Genomic DNA, 14853 nt, shown 5'->3' with positions numbered 1-14853 from the left:
GTTAATTTATTCTCAATAGGCTATTATTACACTTAAATATCAAAATAAAATTAAATCATAAATTTAAAACTAAATTATTATAAATGTACTAATTATGTGATTCAAATATATAACTATGCTAAGTTAATTTACTTAAATCTATTGAAAATACAACAATTAATTGTAAAAATATACTAATTTAAATTCAATGTTCTACTAATTTAAAAATGTATTAAGTTAATTTATTTTCAGTAGGTTATTATCAATGTTTTCAGAACCGGACTGGTCATCGAACCAAAAAAATTACCGGTTCACAGTTCACTAATAGGACAGACAGTCGAACCGCGGTTGAACCAATGATGTAATAAATATATTATTTATTTATATATTATATAAATTAAAAATAATTATAAAAAAATTAAAAATATATAAAATTACAATTTTTAATAATGTTTGATTTTTATATTTGGTATATTAAATTAAATGATAAAGTTTAATATTTTAAATTTTATTAAATAGAAATATGTAATATTTAAGAATGAAGATATATTTAAGACGAAAAAGTTTATAATATTTAATTTTATCTTTTTGTCTTTGTATTTTATTGTTTTAAAATTATTCTATTAATTAATTTATATTATTTTTTATAATTATTATTATAAAAATAAACAAGAATTTAAATATTTACATTTCTTTAAAGATTTTATATGATAAAAAATTTAAATAAAAACATTAATATTAGATTCTTATTATATATATTTTTTAACAACATCATTTAATAAATATGGTGCAATGCTCAATGGTTCAAAGACTTCGAACTTTAATTTTTAAGAGATCCGTCCAGCCCTCCAAGAAGCAATGTTTTACCTCTAATTAGTCTTAGTCCCAGTCCCACATCGGAAGCACATGAATTCTATGTGCTCTATAAATACCTTCAACATCCCTTGTAAGTCAAACATGCTAGCAAATTTGGCCTAGAGGCATGACCCAAATATAAGTTTTATAAGCCTTTTTGTTATTGGATTGAGCCTAATGGCTTGGACCAAATAATAGGCTTATAATTAGTTTCAGTTTTAAAAGTATTGGGCATGAAATGGGTTTGATGGATAATAGGCCTCTTAATAGTAAACAAATATTTGTAACAATTAAGGTTTGGTCGGTTTGTAAAAAATCGAATGATTTGTCCGGTTCAACAGTTCAACAATCGGTTTGAATGGTTCAATGTCAGTTTGACCATGAAACGGTTCATTGAGATAGACCAAATCGGAAAGTTCATCGGTCAACGGTTCGACCAGTCGGAAGGTCCGGTTTTTAAAACAATGGTTATTATTACACTTGAATATTGATTACTACTCAAAAAGTGTTATTTCATAGCTTGTAATAAACTTTTTTAAACACTTTTGAGTAGTAGTTATCACCTTTTAACCCAATTAACATATTAAGGACCCTTGCAATCAATTCTAATCAAATTGTGTTAAGTTTTGGTGTTTTGATAGCTTTTTGATCACCAAAGCAATTCGTGATTAAGGAGAGTTCTTTGGAATCCATGGCAAAGCAATGGAAAGCTCAGAAACATGAAGAACCGAAGCTTTGAAGTCCTTTGCCATAAGCAGATTCGGAACGCAAGGAGTAAAAGATGTCCAGACAGGGCGTCCGAACAGGATGGCGGCGGAAGTCAATGATCCGGACAACATATCCGGATAGGATATGCTATCATCCGGATGGAGTTGATCCGAATAGCCTTGCGCACTCCGTGTCATCCGGGAGAGGGGTCCCTACACCTTGCACACGCAGACGGTCCCCGTTGCGCAGCATAGCTCATTCCAGCCGGGGAAGAATTCTATCCGGCCGACTTTCCACCTTCTCCGGATATTTCACATCTGGAATTCCGTCCGCCGACATTTCATATCCGAAATTCCGTGCGCTGACATTTTACATCCTGATATTTCATAGCCGGATAGGAGAGGAGGACGCTTCAACTTTTCCGGATAGACATATCTGGATCCCCTGATAACGCTCTTCCGTAGAGTTTTTCTCTCAGTATACAGTGCAACGGTGTTCTCCTAAAGCTTCTTGATATTTTCGACCGACATTTTTAAGATATTTTGGGATATTTTGCTTTAGATATTTGTTGTCTAAATCCCCAAACTCTCCTTGTAATCCACCTATCATAGGATTCCTTAGTCTTTAAGTAAGTAAAAAGGGTGAATAACCTCATATATATAGTTTGTAATGTTCTTTACAAAGGGATCTATTATGTAATCAGGGAAAAAAGAAATATATTTCACAGAGCACTTGCTCTGTTTTTCCTTCATATATTTGTTTTCTCGTTAGTTTTCTTACTAGTCAAACAAGCTCTGAGGAAGTTTTCTCAGAGAATGAGTGGCTAGACTTTTAGTTCCTTGGAGTTAAGGCTGTCGGGAAAGGTTCCAAGTGCAAGAATTAGTAGTTTTATGGTTTCAGTCATTAATGGAGAGAAAGTGTGATCCTTAAATGATTTCTATGTTTTTAGTTAACTTAAAACACCTTCAAGTCACTGGAGCCAACACTTGGTAAGGCAAGTGATCTCCGTCCATGGAGATGCACTTGTTTATCTCTTGCAAGCTTTTGGGAAGTGACTTGGAGGTAGGATTTTCTAGAATTGCCAACACTTGGTAAACTTTTGGACTCTAAGGAGACATCCATTAGTTATCTCTTGCGAGCTTGAGAAGGGAAGTCCAAGGTTAAAGATCACCTTCAATGGCAAATGCTAGGTGAGAGGCACGAGCCATTACAAGTTGCATTAGTGAGAGGGAATTAGAGCTGAAATCCATTTAAAGGTTACATTTGTACAACACCGATTAGAGAATTGACTATATATTAATTCTCTAATACGAGGAAATGAACCAAATGGTCGGAGCTCTGTTTTTGCATAAGCAACCTTCCCTGTGAACCTAAACCTCCAAGGAATGTTTTTCTTCATAAGTAATTTCCATTACTTTCTTTTTGGTTAGTTTAAGACCAAACCCTTTTCACTCAAACATTTTTATGTTTTCTTTTAAAGCTAACCTTGAAATGAAAAAGCACCAACTCAGCTTTGAATTGGTATCAGTTGTGAGTTGAAAATTCTTCCCAGTGAACGATCCTAGAGTCACTATGCTATAGTAGCTTTGTCTTTGCTACCCTAGATTATGGTGTAATAGGTTATAAATTTTGTTGATTACTACCTCAATCAAGGAGCACCAGCTGGACATGAACCAGCTGAGACACCGACTGGGCATGAATCAAATATCAAAATAAAATTAAATCATTAATTTAAAACTAAATTATTACAAATGTACTAATTATGTGATTCAAATGTATCACTATATATATTAAGTTAATTTATATAAATCTATTGAAAATATAATAATTAATTGTAAAAATGTACTAATTTAAATTCAATGCTATACTAATTTAAAAATGTACAAAGTTTATTACACTTGAATATCAAAATAAAATTAAATCATTAATTTAAAACTAACTTATTGCAAATGTAATAATTATGTGATTCAAATGTATGACTATGCTAAGTTAATTTACTTAAATTTATTGAAAATATATTAATTAATTGTAAAAATGTACTAATTTTAATTCAATGTTATACTAATTTAAAAATGTACTAAGTTAATTTATTATTGATGGGCTATTATTACATTTGAATATCAAAATAAAATTAAATCATAAATTTAAAACTAACTTATGTATAACTATCCTAAGTTAATTTACATATATCTATTGAAGATGTACTAATGTATTAAAAAATAACATTAAACTATTATTAAAATTAAATAAATAACTTAAATTCTATTGATTAAATAATTTAAATTTAACATAAAAATAATTTAAATTAAAACAAACATACCTTACAATAATTAAGCAACCTTGGTTTGAAGTTAATCCACAGACTTGAGCACTAAATTCCCAAATTTATAAGATTGTGAGAATAATCACAAAATATATATATATATATATATGAGTAAAAAGATATCAATACACTTTGGAATGAATTGTGGATGAAATGGGTTGAGAATAAGCTATTTATAGAAAAATTTTGGTCAAAATAATTATTGGAAAGTGATTTTAACATTAGAAATCATTTATGGTTGTTGGATCGAAATTTAGGCAAAATCTGACTGTTTGATCATCAAATATTCGTTGGGATCACTTCCCAACTATTGGATCATCTCTCAGATTTAATCTTGGCCCTTGGATCACCCATTTGACTGTTGCATTAGGTTTAAAAAACACAAGCACGATTTGGGTTGTTAGATCAACACGGGCGTGATCTAGGTCGTTGGATCAACACATGCATGATCTGGGCCATCAGATCAAGCGTATTGCAGTAGAAATATCCATGAATTAATCAACGATTTTTTGTCAAAATATCATAAAAATTTTGGCCATTTTTGGCATCTAGTGCCAATTTTTCACTTGTCATTGATTTTTCACAATAAATTCTGATATTTTCGTCAATCGATATATCTTACCAATATATCATTTTCATCTTCTTTAATACACGATGTATTGACAGTAAGGATGAAAATATCAGTAATCACAAATATATCGATATTTTGATTTTACGGATATATCGGAAATATCGGAGGTGGATATTTTTTCACAAATATCAGTGGAGCGAAAATTATTCAAAATTCATAGGAATACTTCGAAAAACTCCAAAAAAAATGATAAAACAAGTCAGAATACACATTTTAAAGTTATTTTATAAGTGTAATTGACGTAGATATGGTCAAGAAAAAAAACATTGGTAGGCAAAGATATATCAATTGATTCAATACTTGGATTTTAAGAATAATAAATATGAATTTTGAAAGTGTATAAAATTATAATTGAGTTAAGAAATATTTGATTTTATTGAATAAAAACAATTTATACATAAACATAATACATATGACATTGTAATAGTTTTTAGTACCAAAATGAAGATCGATGTGGTTTCATCATATTATTAAATAAAGGGAGTCCATCTTGTTGAAAACAATATTTATTACATTTTAAATGAAAAAATAAATTAATTTATATAAAATATTTTGTTTGATATTTAATTTCTAAAATTTTATTTAAAATATGTGGTAACAACTTTTTCCATTAACATTAATTTATTTAAATAATTAAAATTATTAATAATTTATCTTATCAAATTAATTTTAATTTATAAAATATTAGAACTTTCTTAATTTTTTATATTATAGCAATTTTTTGGGTAAAATTATATTTTAAATATTTTAAAATAAAAACATTTAAAATTAAATAAAATTGAAAGGATAAATATAAAAAAAAAATGTAAGAGTGAAGTGATAATAATTTTAAAAAATAGGATTAATGAGATAAATATGAAAAGTGTTAAAAAAATAAAAAGATAATATAAAATCAAATGATGATTTTAAAACATGGGTGAAATCTGAGCCATTGGATCATCAAAAATTCAAATCTGATCGTCAGATGAATTTTCAAATTTTTCAAAAAAAAACTTGAAAAATCATCGATTTTTTCCATTTATCCCTATTGTTCCCCACGTCGCTCCACGACCTATTTAATCACCAATTTATCGATTCCAAACCGATATATCGCCGATATTTTGGTAATATTTTCAATATTTTCCCGAAATTTCTCTTGTTCGATAATTGGTACTCAAAATCGTTTCAAATCGATCTGATATCCGAAATATCACCGATAAAATCTGAAATTTCAATCCTTGATTGACGATATATCATCAATACATCCCCATATTTTTGTTCTTGATATTAGGGCATCCAAATAAATATTAGACCTATGTTTTACAGTAATTAATTACATGTGCTTTATAATCTAAAACTAGAGCATTGGACAACAATCAAACATGTACTTAAGTATCTTAGGAGAATGAGAGATTTTATGTTTGTGTTCCATAGCGATGAGTTGGTACCCATTGAGTACACAAATTTAGACTTTCAATTAGATCTATTTCTGTTTTTGTGTTCATTCTAGGTGGTGCAACTATTAGTTGGAAAAATGTGAAGCAATTTTGCATTGCTAACTCCACTATGGAAGGCAACTATGTTATGGCTTTTAAAACTACAAAGAAAGTCATTTGGCCTAAGAAGTTCTCATGGGACTTAGGATAGTTCCCTTAATTGTACAATTTATGACATTATTTTGTGATAATAATGGGGTAGTGACATATTTTTAAAAACTAAAGAACCACTAGAAAGGTAAGTATATTGAGAGAAAGTACCACCTTATTTGTGAGATAGTGCAAAAAGTTGATATAGCTATAGAGAAGATACTTTATGTGAAGAATTTGATGGATCCTTTCATCAAGACTTTATCGAGCAAAGTCTTTGATGGTCATAGGGATAATATAGGTGTTAGATGTATTCCAAGGATGCTTTAAGGGCTAGTGAGAGATTGTTAGGATAGAGCCCTTAAAAGCATAATATAATGTAACAATAAATAATTTTAATTAATTTTATATTATGATTTCAATTTTCCATTTACTATCATTTTCATGCATTGTTTATATTGAGCATTTAGGCCTTGCATCACTTAAATTGGACATGACTTAAGTACATTTTGGAGTTGTACGGAAAATTCATGTTATGGGTTCCTTGAAAATAGAAGAGTTGTTCACAACTGGTTCATAAACTTAGACAATCTATTTGATGTTGTAGTGCACTACCTTCTAATTGAAAAGATGACTTATCTTAGTCATTAGGATAAGATTCTCATAGTTAGTGTATTAGTGTATATGATTACACATTGGGCATGACCTATAGTGAGACATAACATTAGCTATCAAGTAGTCATAATCTCACCAAGCTACTATACTATAAAGGCTCTTAACCTAAGATGATATTGAGCTAATGTTAAGGTTTTCAATGACTTTGACCTCTGAATAAGACCCTAAGATGGTCACACATTTCCTTTGTATTGGGCCACTATTACTTAAGAAAGATGGGTAACATGTATTCTCAAAATAGACACTATGATATCTCGTGGGTTTGAGATAATGTATCCCCTTGGGTTATTCTAAGAATATGATCATAAAAACTATGTTGTAGTAATTCCTTAATTAGGATTTGGCATACTTTTTTAAAGTTAGAGTATGTCAATTGATTATATAATAGAAGGACCTGAGACTCAAGGATCATAAAAATAATCTTGAGAGGTTGATAACATCTATCTTGTTAGATTACAAATACTAGTTCATGGAAAGTTTAAATATAGTCGTTAGTAAAGTCACAGACGTGAGCTTTGTATCTCGATTTAATATTATAGAACATTGAAGTGCAATTGACTCTTTGTAATTGGAAGTTAAGTCAACTTTACAATTGGATTCTAAGGGAGCCAATAGTTTCCTATGGGTCTCAGTGTTTCCGCTCTAACTTATATTCCTAGGTGACACATTATTTAAGGAATAGTTAGGTTTTCGGTTCATATATGTGCATAATAGCGTTTTAGTATGCAAGGTTGCACAAAAGCTTATGAATGATTTTTTTGAAGATGTTAATTAATTAATTGAAGTTTAATAGGGCTAATTAATTAATTAAAACTTAATAGACTAGATTAAGTGATCACCTAAGCCCACAAAAGAGTCTATATAAACCCCCTTAGGAGTTTAAGGTTAGATACTCTTGCATCTTTTCATTTACTCTTCTAAAGAGAGGAACCTTAACTTTCATCCCCATAGAGAGGATTCCATAATCCTCACATGTTAGGATCTAGGAAAAAGAGTCATCGAAAAATCCCTAGGTTTTCAAGGTTAGAATCACCATCTTCACAAACTAGAATCGATCCAAGAACATTCAAACCACAGATATTATTTTTTGAGCATTTAGGTCTATAGTTTTTATATGTTTATGCTTTTGTTGCATAGATCTAAAGATTCCTAGAATAGTTTTACATGCACCTTAATAATCCAGGGCATAGAATTATCTTTCAGCCTATTCATTCCTACAAGAGCAGTCCCATGTCTAGTAAATGTTGCCTCTTAATTTCAATCTTTATCAGCGGTGGTATACAAATGGTTTCATCTATGCATAATCAAGGATCTTTATACTAGAGCTTTTTTTAACCATTCATCCCTAACATGTCTTTCATAACAAGTTGGCTCACTAACCTTGGTGGCAACTAAGTGTTTCATGGTTTCTTCATACTTTATCTCGTCCCACTCATCATTTGTTAGGAATCTTAGGAGGGAGTCAGCTCTTTGGCTTGAACGGGACATTCATGTTATTCCCAATCCAAGTAGGGGAGCACGTTCCCTCTCCCTCACGTAATGTAAAAAAGAGGATAATATCACAAAAGCCTCTTTTCATAGGTTAGTGGAATTTGTATGTTACCCAGTTCAAGTAGTTACTTCATTTATTCGATACCTCACAAGTAACAGGAATTTTTATAAACACTTTTTGTAGATGGATCATTATAACACAATTTATGACTCTTTTACCAGGGTGGTCATATATCACGGATGAAATAAAGATTTTGCATGGCTAGAATGTTGGGAAGCTCTCGTATGAGTGATCAATTAGGCTAGTTTATTAAGAGGCCTTCTTACTCTAGGACTTCCATCTCATAATCATGTTGAGGGGATTGGAAACACCACATTAATTAATTTAAATATTTCTATTATTCCTTAAAAATATTATCCCTTAATTAAAGTTAACATTTGGTAGTCTTGATCCTTTAAAATATTATTATTTAATTAAAACTAATATGTAAGGAGGTTTAGAAGATTATATTGGACATTCTTCTATATATTTTTTAATAAAACTAGATGATTATCTTTTCAATTATCAAATTCACCATTTTATTTATTATAATAATTATATTTTAACCGTCAAAACGTATATGTTTCTTTATTTAAATGAAAGACAACTTTGTCCGGTCTTTCCGTGGGGCGCATGCTACACATGTCCTTATTTTATTAATAGAAATTTTATGTCTTTCATTGGTCACAATTTAAATTAATTAAAAAGATATCGTTTTTATTGGTTCATAATTAACTTAAATTTGAAGATATGGTAAATTATAAAATTTTAAATTTTTCCCCTTCCACAGCTACTGTTATCATCTCAAAGTTTCTAGGTTTTTAAATAAATCCTTGTTTTTAATGGATATCCTTTGAGACAAATGCTGAATTAAAGAAAAGTATATTGAAATCACAAGTGTAACAAATATACATGCAAAATACAAGCCGCAGAAAGGAAAAACAAAAAACCAAATCAATATGCCTAGTTTTGTCCTGATCAATCATGTCCTTCAGCGCTTTGCAAATGAGAAATCCGATAAAGTAATGTTGATCTCATGTTGGGTTCGGATTGGGCGGGGTCCAAGGGGCAGTTGGGTTGAGCTCGAGTCTCCAATCCCTTGTCCCTGCTCTCTGGATTCAAATTTCTCCTTTTCATGCTCATCATCATCCTTCTTCCCTGGAGACCCTGCTCCTTCCCCATACCATTCGTTGTCCAAGTTTGATCGTCTTGGAGACATATCAGGAGTGTGGTTGTGGTAGCCTTGCAATAGATGAACAGGGGACATCCCATATGATGGAGTCGCTGGCCTACTCGACTGTGGGGACACACCATTCGAGTGGCGCCCATGTTTTGTGTGCTTCCTGGCCGCCTGGTGCCAGCTTCTTAGAGCCGTGGCCACTCTCTCGTTAAAAATTGTCGGTCTCATGGTGGAGCCCATCTGCATATATCAGATAAAATCTCATCACTTCTTTAATCCGCAGAAACTATGTCGAAAATTGAAATATTATGTGATTAAGCCAGAATTTTCATTCTTACCTGTGTCACCAAGGCATAGAGTGGGAGTGTCACATAACTGCATAGTACCTGTGTGATGACCCTGAACAAATCAACAACACACATAATTAGCAATTGGTAAAACCAATAATTATATTAATCCTTAGTATATGCAGGTTGTGTTGTTGTGATGAAGCTCACCCCATTGAGATTCTGATGGCAATGTCTTCTGTCTTTTGGTGATAGCAAGATTGCAGCCCAAACTCATACTGAAAGATCGGGAAAAAAAGGCCATGAGACACTCCAAAGATGAGGAGGGGAAGAAAAGAGAGAGGTTTGAGTCAATCGCTTACCGTGCTCCATGCGAAGAAAGCCAGCTGAAATGCATTCTGTGATTTGAGAAACAAGACAGAAGTAGTATAGGCAAAGTTAGAATGTGCCATAGTATTATGTGAGCCACTTAGTATCAAACAAAGGTAAATAGAGTAGATGTAACTGAGAAATACCAGGAAGAGAACAAAGTTGATCAGAAAGAGGATGAGGTGAGGGCGATTGAACCAGAAGAGGTCGTTGGCTGGCTCAACTACTGGTGTACCCTTCACCACATCACCTCTCTCTGCAATCCTCAATCCCAGTTTGGTTATGATCACTTGAAGCTTTGTTCCCACCAAGAGTATTATCTACAACATTCACATTGATTCAACCAAACTTGTCATCCTTATTGCTCTCAACCCAAAAGAACATATGTTAAAACTGAAAACCAATCCTGGAGAAACAAAGGATTGTAATGAAATTGTGCTTACAACTAAGGGGATGAATGGAAGCCACAAGTAAGAATACCACCCTGCCCAAAAACAAAAGAAAATTTCTCAGTCTCGTGGCCTCAAAGTCGTTACCAACTGTAACTAGCTAGCTACCAAAGAATGGTATGAGGATTAAGCTTACCATGTGTGTTGGTGAGTAGGAACAATACTGCACAGAACCATATTACTGGGCTGCATAAAAGCAAAAGGGCATATGCCCCAGGATGGTAAGATAAGAGATCAATGAAAGAAATGAATCTGCGGCTCAAAATTCTAGATGTTTACCTGATGCTCACTACAACTTTGAAGTCCTCTTCAAGCGATCTTTTGATGTAATTTCGGAAATCAAATTTTGTTTCACTTCCAGGTGACAAATGTGCCTGAAAATCGATTACTATTACATTAGAGCTCCATCCATGATCAATTTGGATATGGGATTTTTTTCTTGAGTGTGATCAAATTGGTACAGATATTCATATGTTCAACTTACCATGATAAATCCATGTCTTAATGTAAGATAGTCAACGTTGTTAACCGATCTGAAGAATTGTCTGAAGAAGCAGACCTGAAGATATGGACAAAAAAAAAAAAAAAAAGTTGTACAGAAGTTTGTTATATTTTCAATAATAATTGATACTTAGGATTCAATGAAATACTTAAAACTTATTAATTTTCCCGAGAAAATGAGGGTAAAAAAATCTTACAATCCAGAGGAGAACAGGAGAGCGGCTCCAGAAATTCAAATGCCTGCGCCCAAAGGATGTATCCCTTGCAAACCTAAACCTCTCTGGATCTGCAACAACACATATATACTCTCAAGTGTCAAATATGTAGGGCCATATATAAAGTGTAAACAAAAGTGTATGATTTTGTTTTATTTTTTTTGTTTTCTGAATTTGAAAACATAATAATATTTATCTGTAACATCTTAAAAATGTGCAAGTCATCACAAAAGTCAATGACGTTTTTTTCTCTACAACCATGCATTTAGGATGTGACTTTTTCAATTGCTTTAATGGAAAAATATACATAGGTTTGAACTTAGAATTGCAATTAGTCTTCAAATTTATAAAAAAAAAAATTAAGTGTCCATAAAATATGATATATTTGCTTATTTTTATTTTACTTTTTGACTTAGAACCCTTGATTGATGAATGTGGAGATGTGATGATGACTTTCAGACCAAATGGAACCCTCATGAGTTGGATAACCATAGATGAGAGAGGTAAGGATTCCAGTATAGAGACTTTAATTACCATGAGAGTATTGATATTCAATCGTCTTAGTTTGATCCTCCCAAGCCTTCCATCTTCTCATCTGCAATCCAAAAACAAGCATTCAATAACCATAAACACCTACAAACTGATCAGAAGATGAAACAAGCATTCAATAACCATATTATGTACCTTGGTTCTTCCCAAAGCCAAGGTGGCCACACAGTAAATCACATGAAAGAGAGCTAACACAAAGATGAATATATGGAGTTGATGGATCCCATAGGAAGACACTAATGGGACTTTTCCCTGCAGGAAAAGAGGGTGGGAAACACCTTTTTCAGTCAATAATATTTCTGGAAGTCAGAAGGCTTAATATAATATAGAAATTATATGAACTTAATTACCTCAGAGCATGTGTTCTTAAAATCTTTGGTTTCCTTTTTACAAGGGTGCCAAGTGGACCCAACACTCTCAGAAATGCATATCTTTGAAATGTAATCTTGTAATATTGTAAGCAGCAAGGATATGACTCCCAACAGCATAAGCTCTTCACAACACAAGCCAAGATAGAAAAGGGTTAGACCTTTGGATATATTATGGAAGAACTACTCTCAATGAGAAGTTAAAAGAATCACCTGCTTTGATCTTTTCCAGAGATTCATAAAGGGCTCGCCTGTGTCTGCCTTTTAACCACTGCAAATGAAGTCAGAACTGATCATAATCAAATCAACTCATGAATATGAAAATTTTCTTTTACTCTATTAAACACCTACACTTTACTCTACTAATTTTAGAAAATAAGTACTTTTTTTTTTGGGGGGGGGGGGGGGGGGGGGGGTGGGGGGGGGGGGAATGCAGATTTAATAATAGTTGATCCAAAGTTGAATTCAATGCAAATTTCCAGGAAAAAAAAAAAAATCCTTCCATGGATATCATCACCAAGAAAAGTGTTGATGAATAATGAGCAGCAAGGCACTCTACTGATCAACCCCGTCAGGAAAATAACTAAGCAGCCTTACCGATCCAATAAGATGAAAAATATGTTCGATGAAGATCGAAACAGCAAGCAACACAAAGCAGACCACTGCAACAGCCCAAGTAGGCGTTTCCTCCAAACTACGCTCTTCAAGTTCATCAGCCATGGATCAAACTCCCTCTTCTGCTGGTGCCCCCAACTCCCAAAATACTGCCAAAAAAATCAGAACTACAACACTAGCGCCCAGTTGAGGGATGCTGAGTGATGATTTAGTGAACAAAACTCACTGCAAATTCCTCACAAAGTGTCTGCAGAAACCTCTCACCACCGCCCCCACTTCTACAAAATGCCCACAAAAGAAGAGAGGGAAATAGAAAGAAAGGCTTTCTTTATTGCTCCGCAGAGGGAAGTTTGAATAAATATATAGGAGAGGAATGTCAAACTACTTGACCTCTTCAACATCACTAGTTGTTATGGGGGAGCCACGCATAGACTACAGTGGTAAGAGATCATTTTTGTGACGTAATCATGAAATCAATACCTCCAATTTTGAAGGAATAGTAAGCCCCGTGAAAGTGTTGAAGGAATAGCAGACTAGTCTAATATTGCTGCATGTGGTCAATGACAGGTGGGCATTTTTCATATGAACTATATGCTATTTTCGACCCCTTTGAAGTTCCTCGTTGAATATACAGCATAGCAGCTAGACTTAGTCTCATACCAATGACCGGCACTGGCCTCATGATTCTTCATATCCAATTAGAATGACCGTTACTGGTTTTGAAGATATTCCTCATATACCAATCATATTATACGTATGTTAAATTTCCAGCCATTTATACAACTGCATGGTCTAAACAAAATTGAAATGTGGAGTTTCTAGAATCATCTGCATTACAACTTTCGTTTGATTGAAACATCCTAGCAATGAGGGTTTTGTTTGATTTTTCACCCACCCAAGAAAATAATACTTTTAGTTAGTCCAAATCATTAGGAGGATGAATACTTACAATATTGACTTGAAAATTTTGTTTTAGGCCTAACTTTGTATATATTGATCTAGAATATTGGAATCATTAGGAGGATGAATACTTAGAATATTGACTTGAAAATTTTGTTTTAGGCATAACTTTGTATATATTGATCTAGAATATTGGAACATTAATGGGTGTCATTACTATACTAAATTGGTCTGAAAAACATTATCAATCAAATCATCTCATATATATATTTAAAATTTATGATTTTGTACCAAATTCGATTTTGTTGTTTCGTATATTTTTTGGTTTTTTTTTTTTTATCTCAAGCATGATACTTAGCATTTTAATTTCCTTTTTTTGCTTGATCGTATTATTTATACCTCCTTATAATGATTTAAATTTTATCATATTCTTTAGGTACCTAAAAAAAAATTTAATGAAAATTGACCAATCATTGTAGAAGTTTCATATGACAAGGTCTATGGTAGTACCTAACCGGTTAAGACTTGAAAGTCTTAATTAGCATCGACCTTTTGGGTGCTGGAAAAAGTCTTCCCTCATCCAATAGTTTGTGACCCTCAGAGAACAAACAGACAAAACGACCTACCACAGTGCCCAAAGACTTGTTCTTGGTGTGAACCATGAGTTTGCCCAAATTACAGGTTAGGCCTCAGGGTCAATGTGACTTGTTCTTGACGTCGACAATAGATCATGGGGCACCAATTGGAGGTGGGCCTTCGCTTGACATTAATAAATTCCACGTAAGTGAAAAGTAAGAGTCAAAAAGCTATTAATTGATGAGACATATCCATGTTGAAATATCATCCATTCGAATATTAATAAATATTTACGATTTTAAAATATATTTATATAATTTAAAAAGAGTCTATTATATATGCAGTATCCAAAATTTTATAATATCCAAATTCTTTTTGGGTAATCGATGTGGGACGTTAGTGTATATAATAAATACATTGATTGTTTACGTCTTTCTCTTAAGGTAAGTGGGAGCATTTGTCCGGCATTAAAGAAAAAACAAAGAGCTAGAAATGCAAATCAACCAGTCAATTTGTGGTAGGTATTTATTTTTAGTTATGTCCAAATCCAAGACTATTATAAATAAAATTTTCAACC

The 14853-nt window shown here is 32.5% G+C and overlaps 1 protein-coding gene across 1 annotated transcript; it reads right to left on the bottom strand.

Annotated features, from left to right (window-relative positions):
* Positions 1-9133: 9133 nt before the first annotated feature.
* Positions 9134-12906, bottom strand: MLO7 (protein). The gene is given in 15 exon segments (NM_001281079.1): positions 9134-9687; positions 9786-9846; positions 9945-10012; positions 10097-10132; positions 10250-10423; positions 10547-10587; positions 10689-10738; positions 10832-10926; positions 11037-11111; positions 11251-11339; positions 11803-11863; positions 11953-12069; positions 12168-12310; positions 12399-12456; positions 12783-12906. Coding segments are annotated over 15 exon segments (1620 nt in total). The 5' UTR covers position 12906; the 3' UTR covers positions 9134-9258.
* Positions 12907-14853: the final 1947 nt, after the last annotated feature.

This window comes from Vitis vinifera, chromosome 13 (assembly GCF_030704535.1).
Source record: "Vitis vinifera cultivar Pinot Noir 40024 chromosome 13, ASM3070453v1".
NCBI lineage: Eukaryota > Viridiplantae > Streptophyta > Magnoliopsida > Vitales > Vitaceae > Vitis > Vitis vinifera.
Note: the sequence above shows the minus strand (reverse complement) of the source record. Positions and strands in the feature narration are given on the sequence as shown.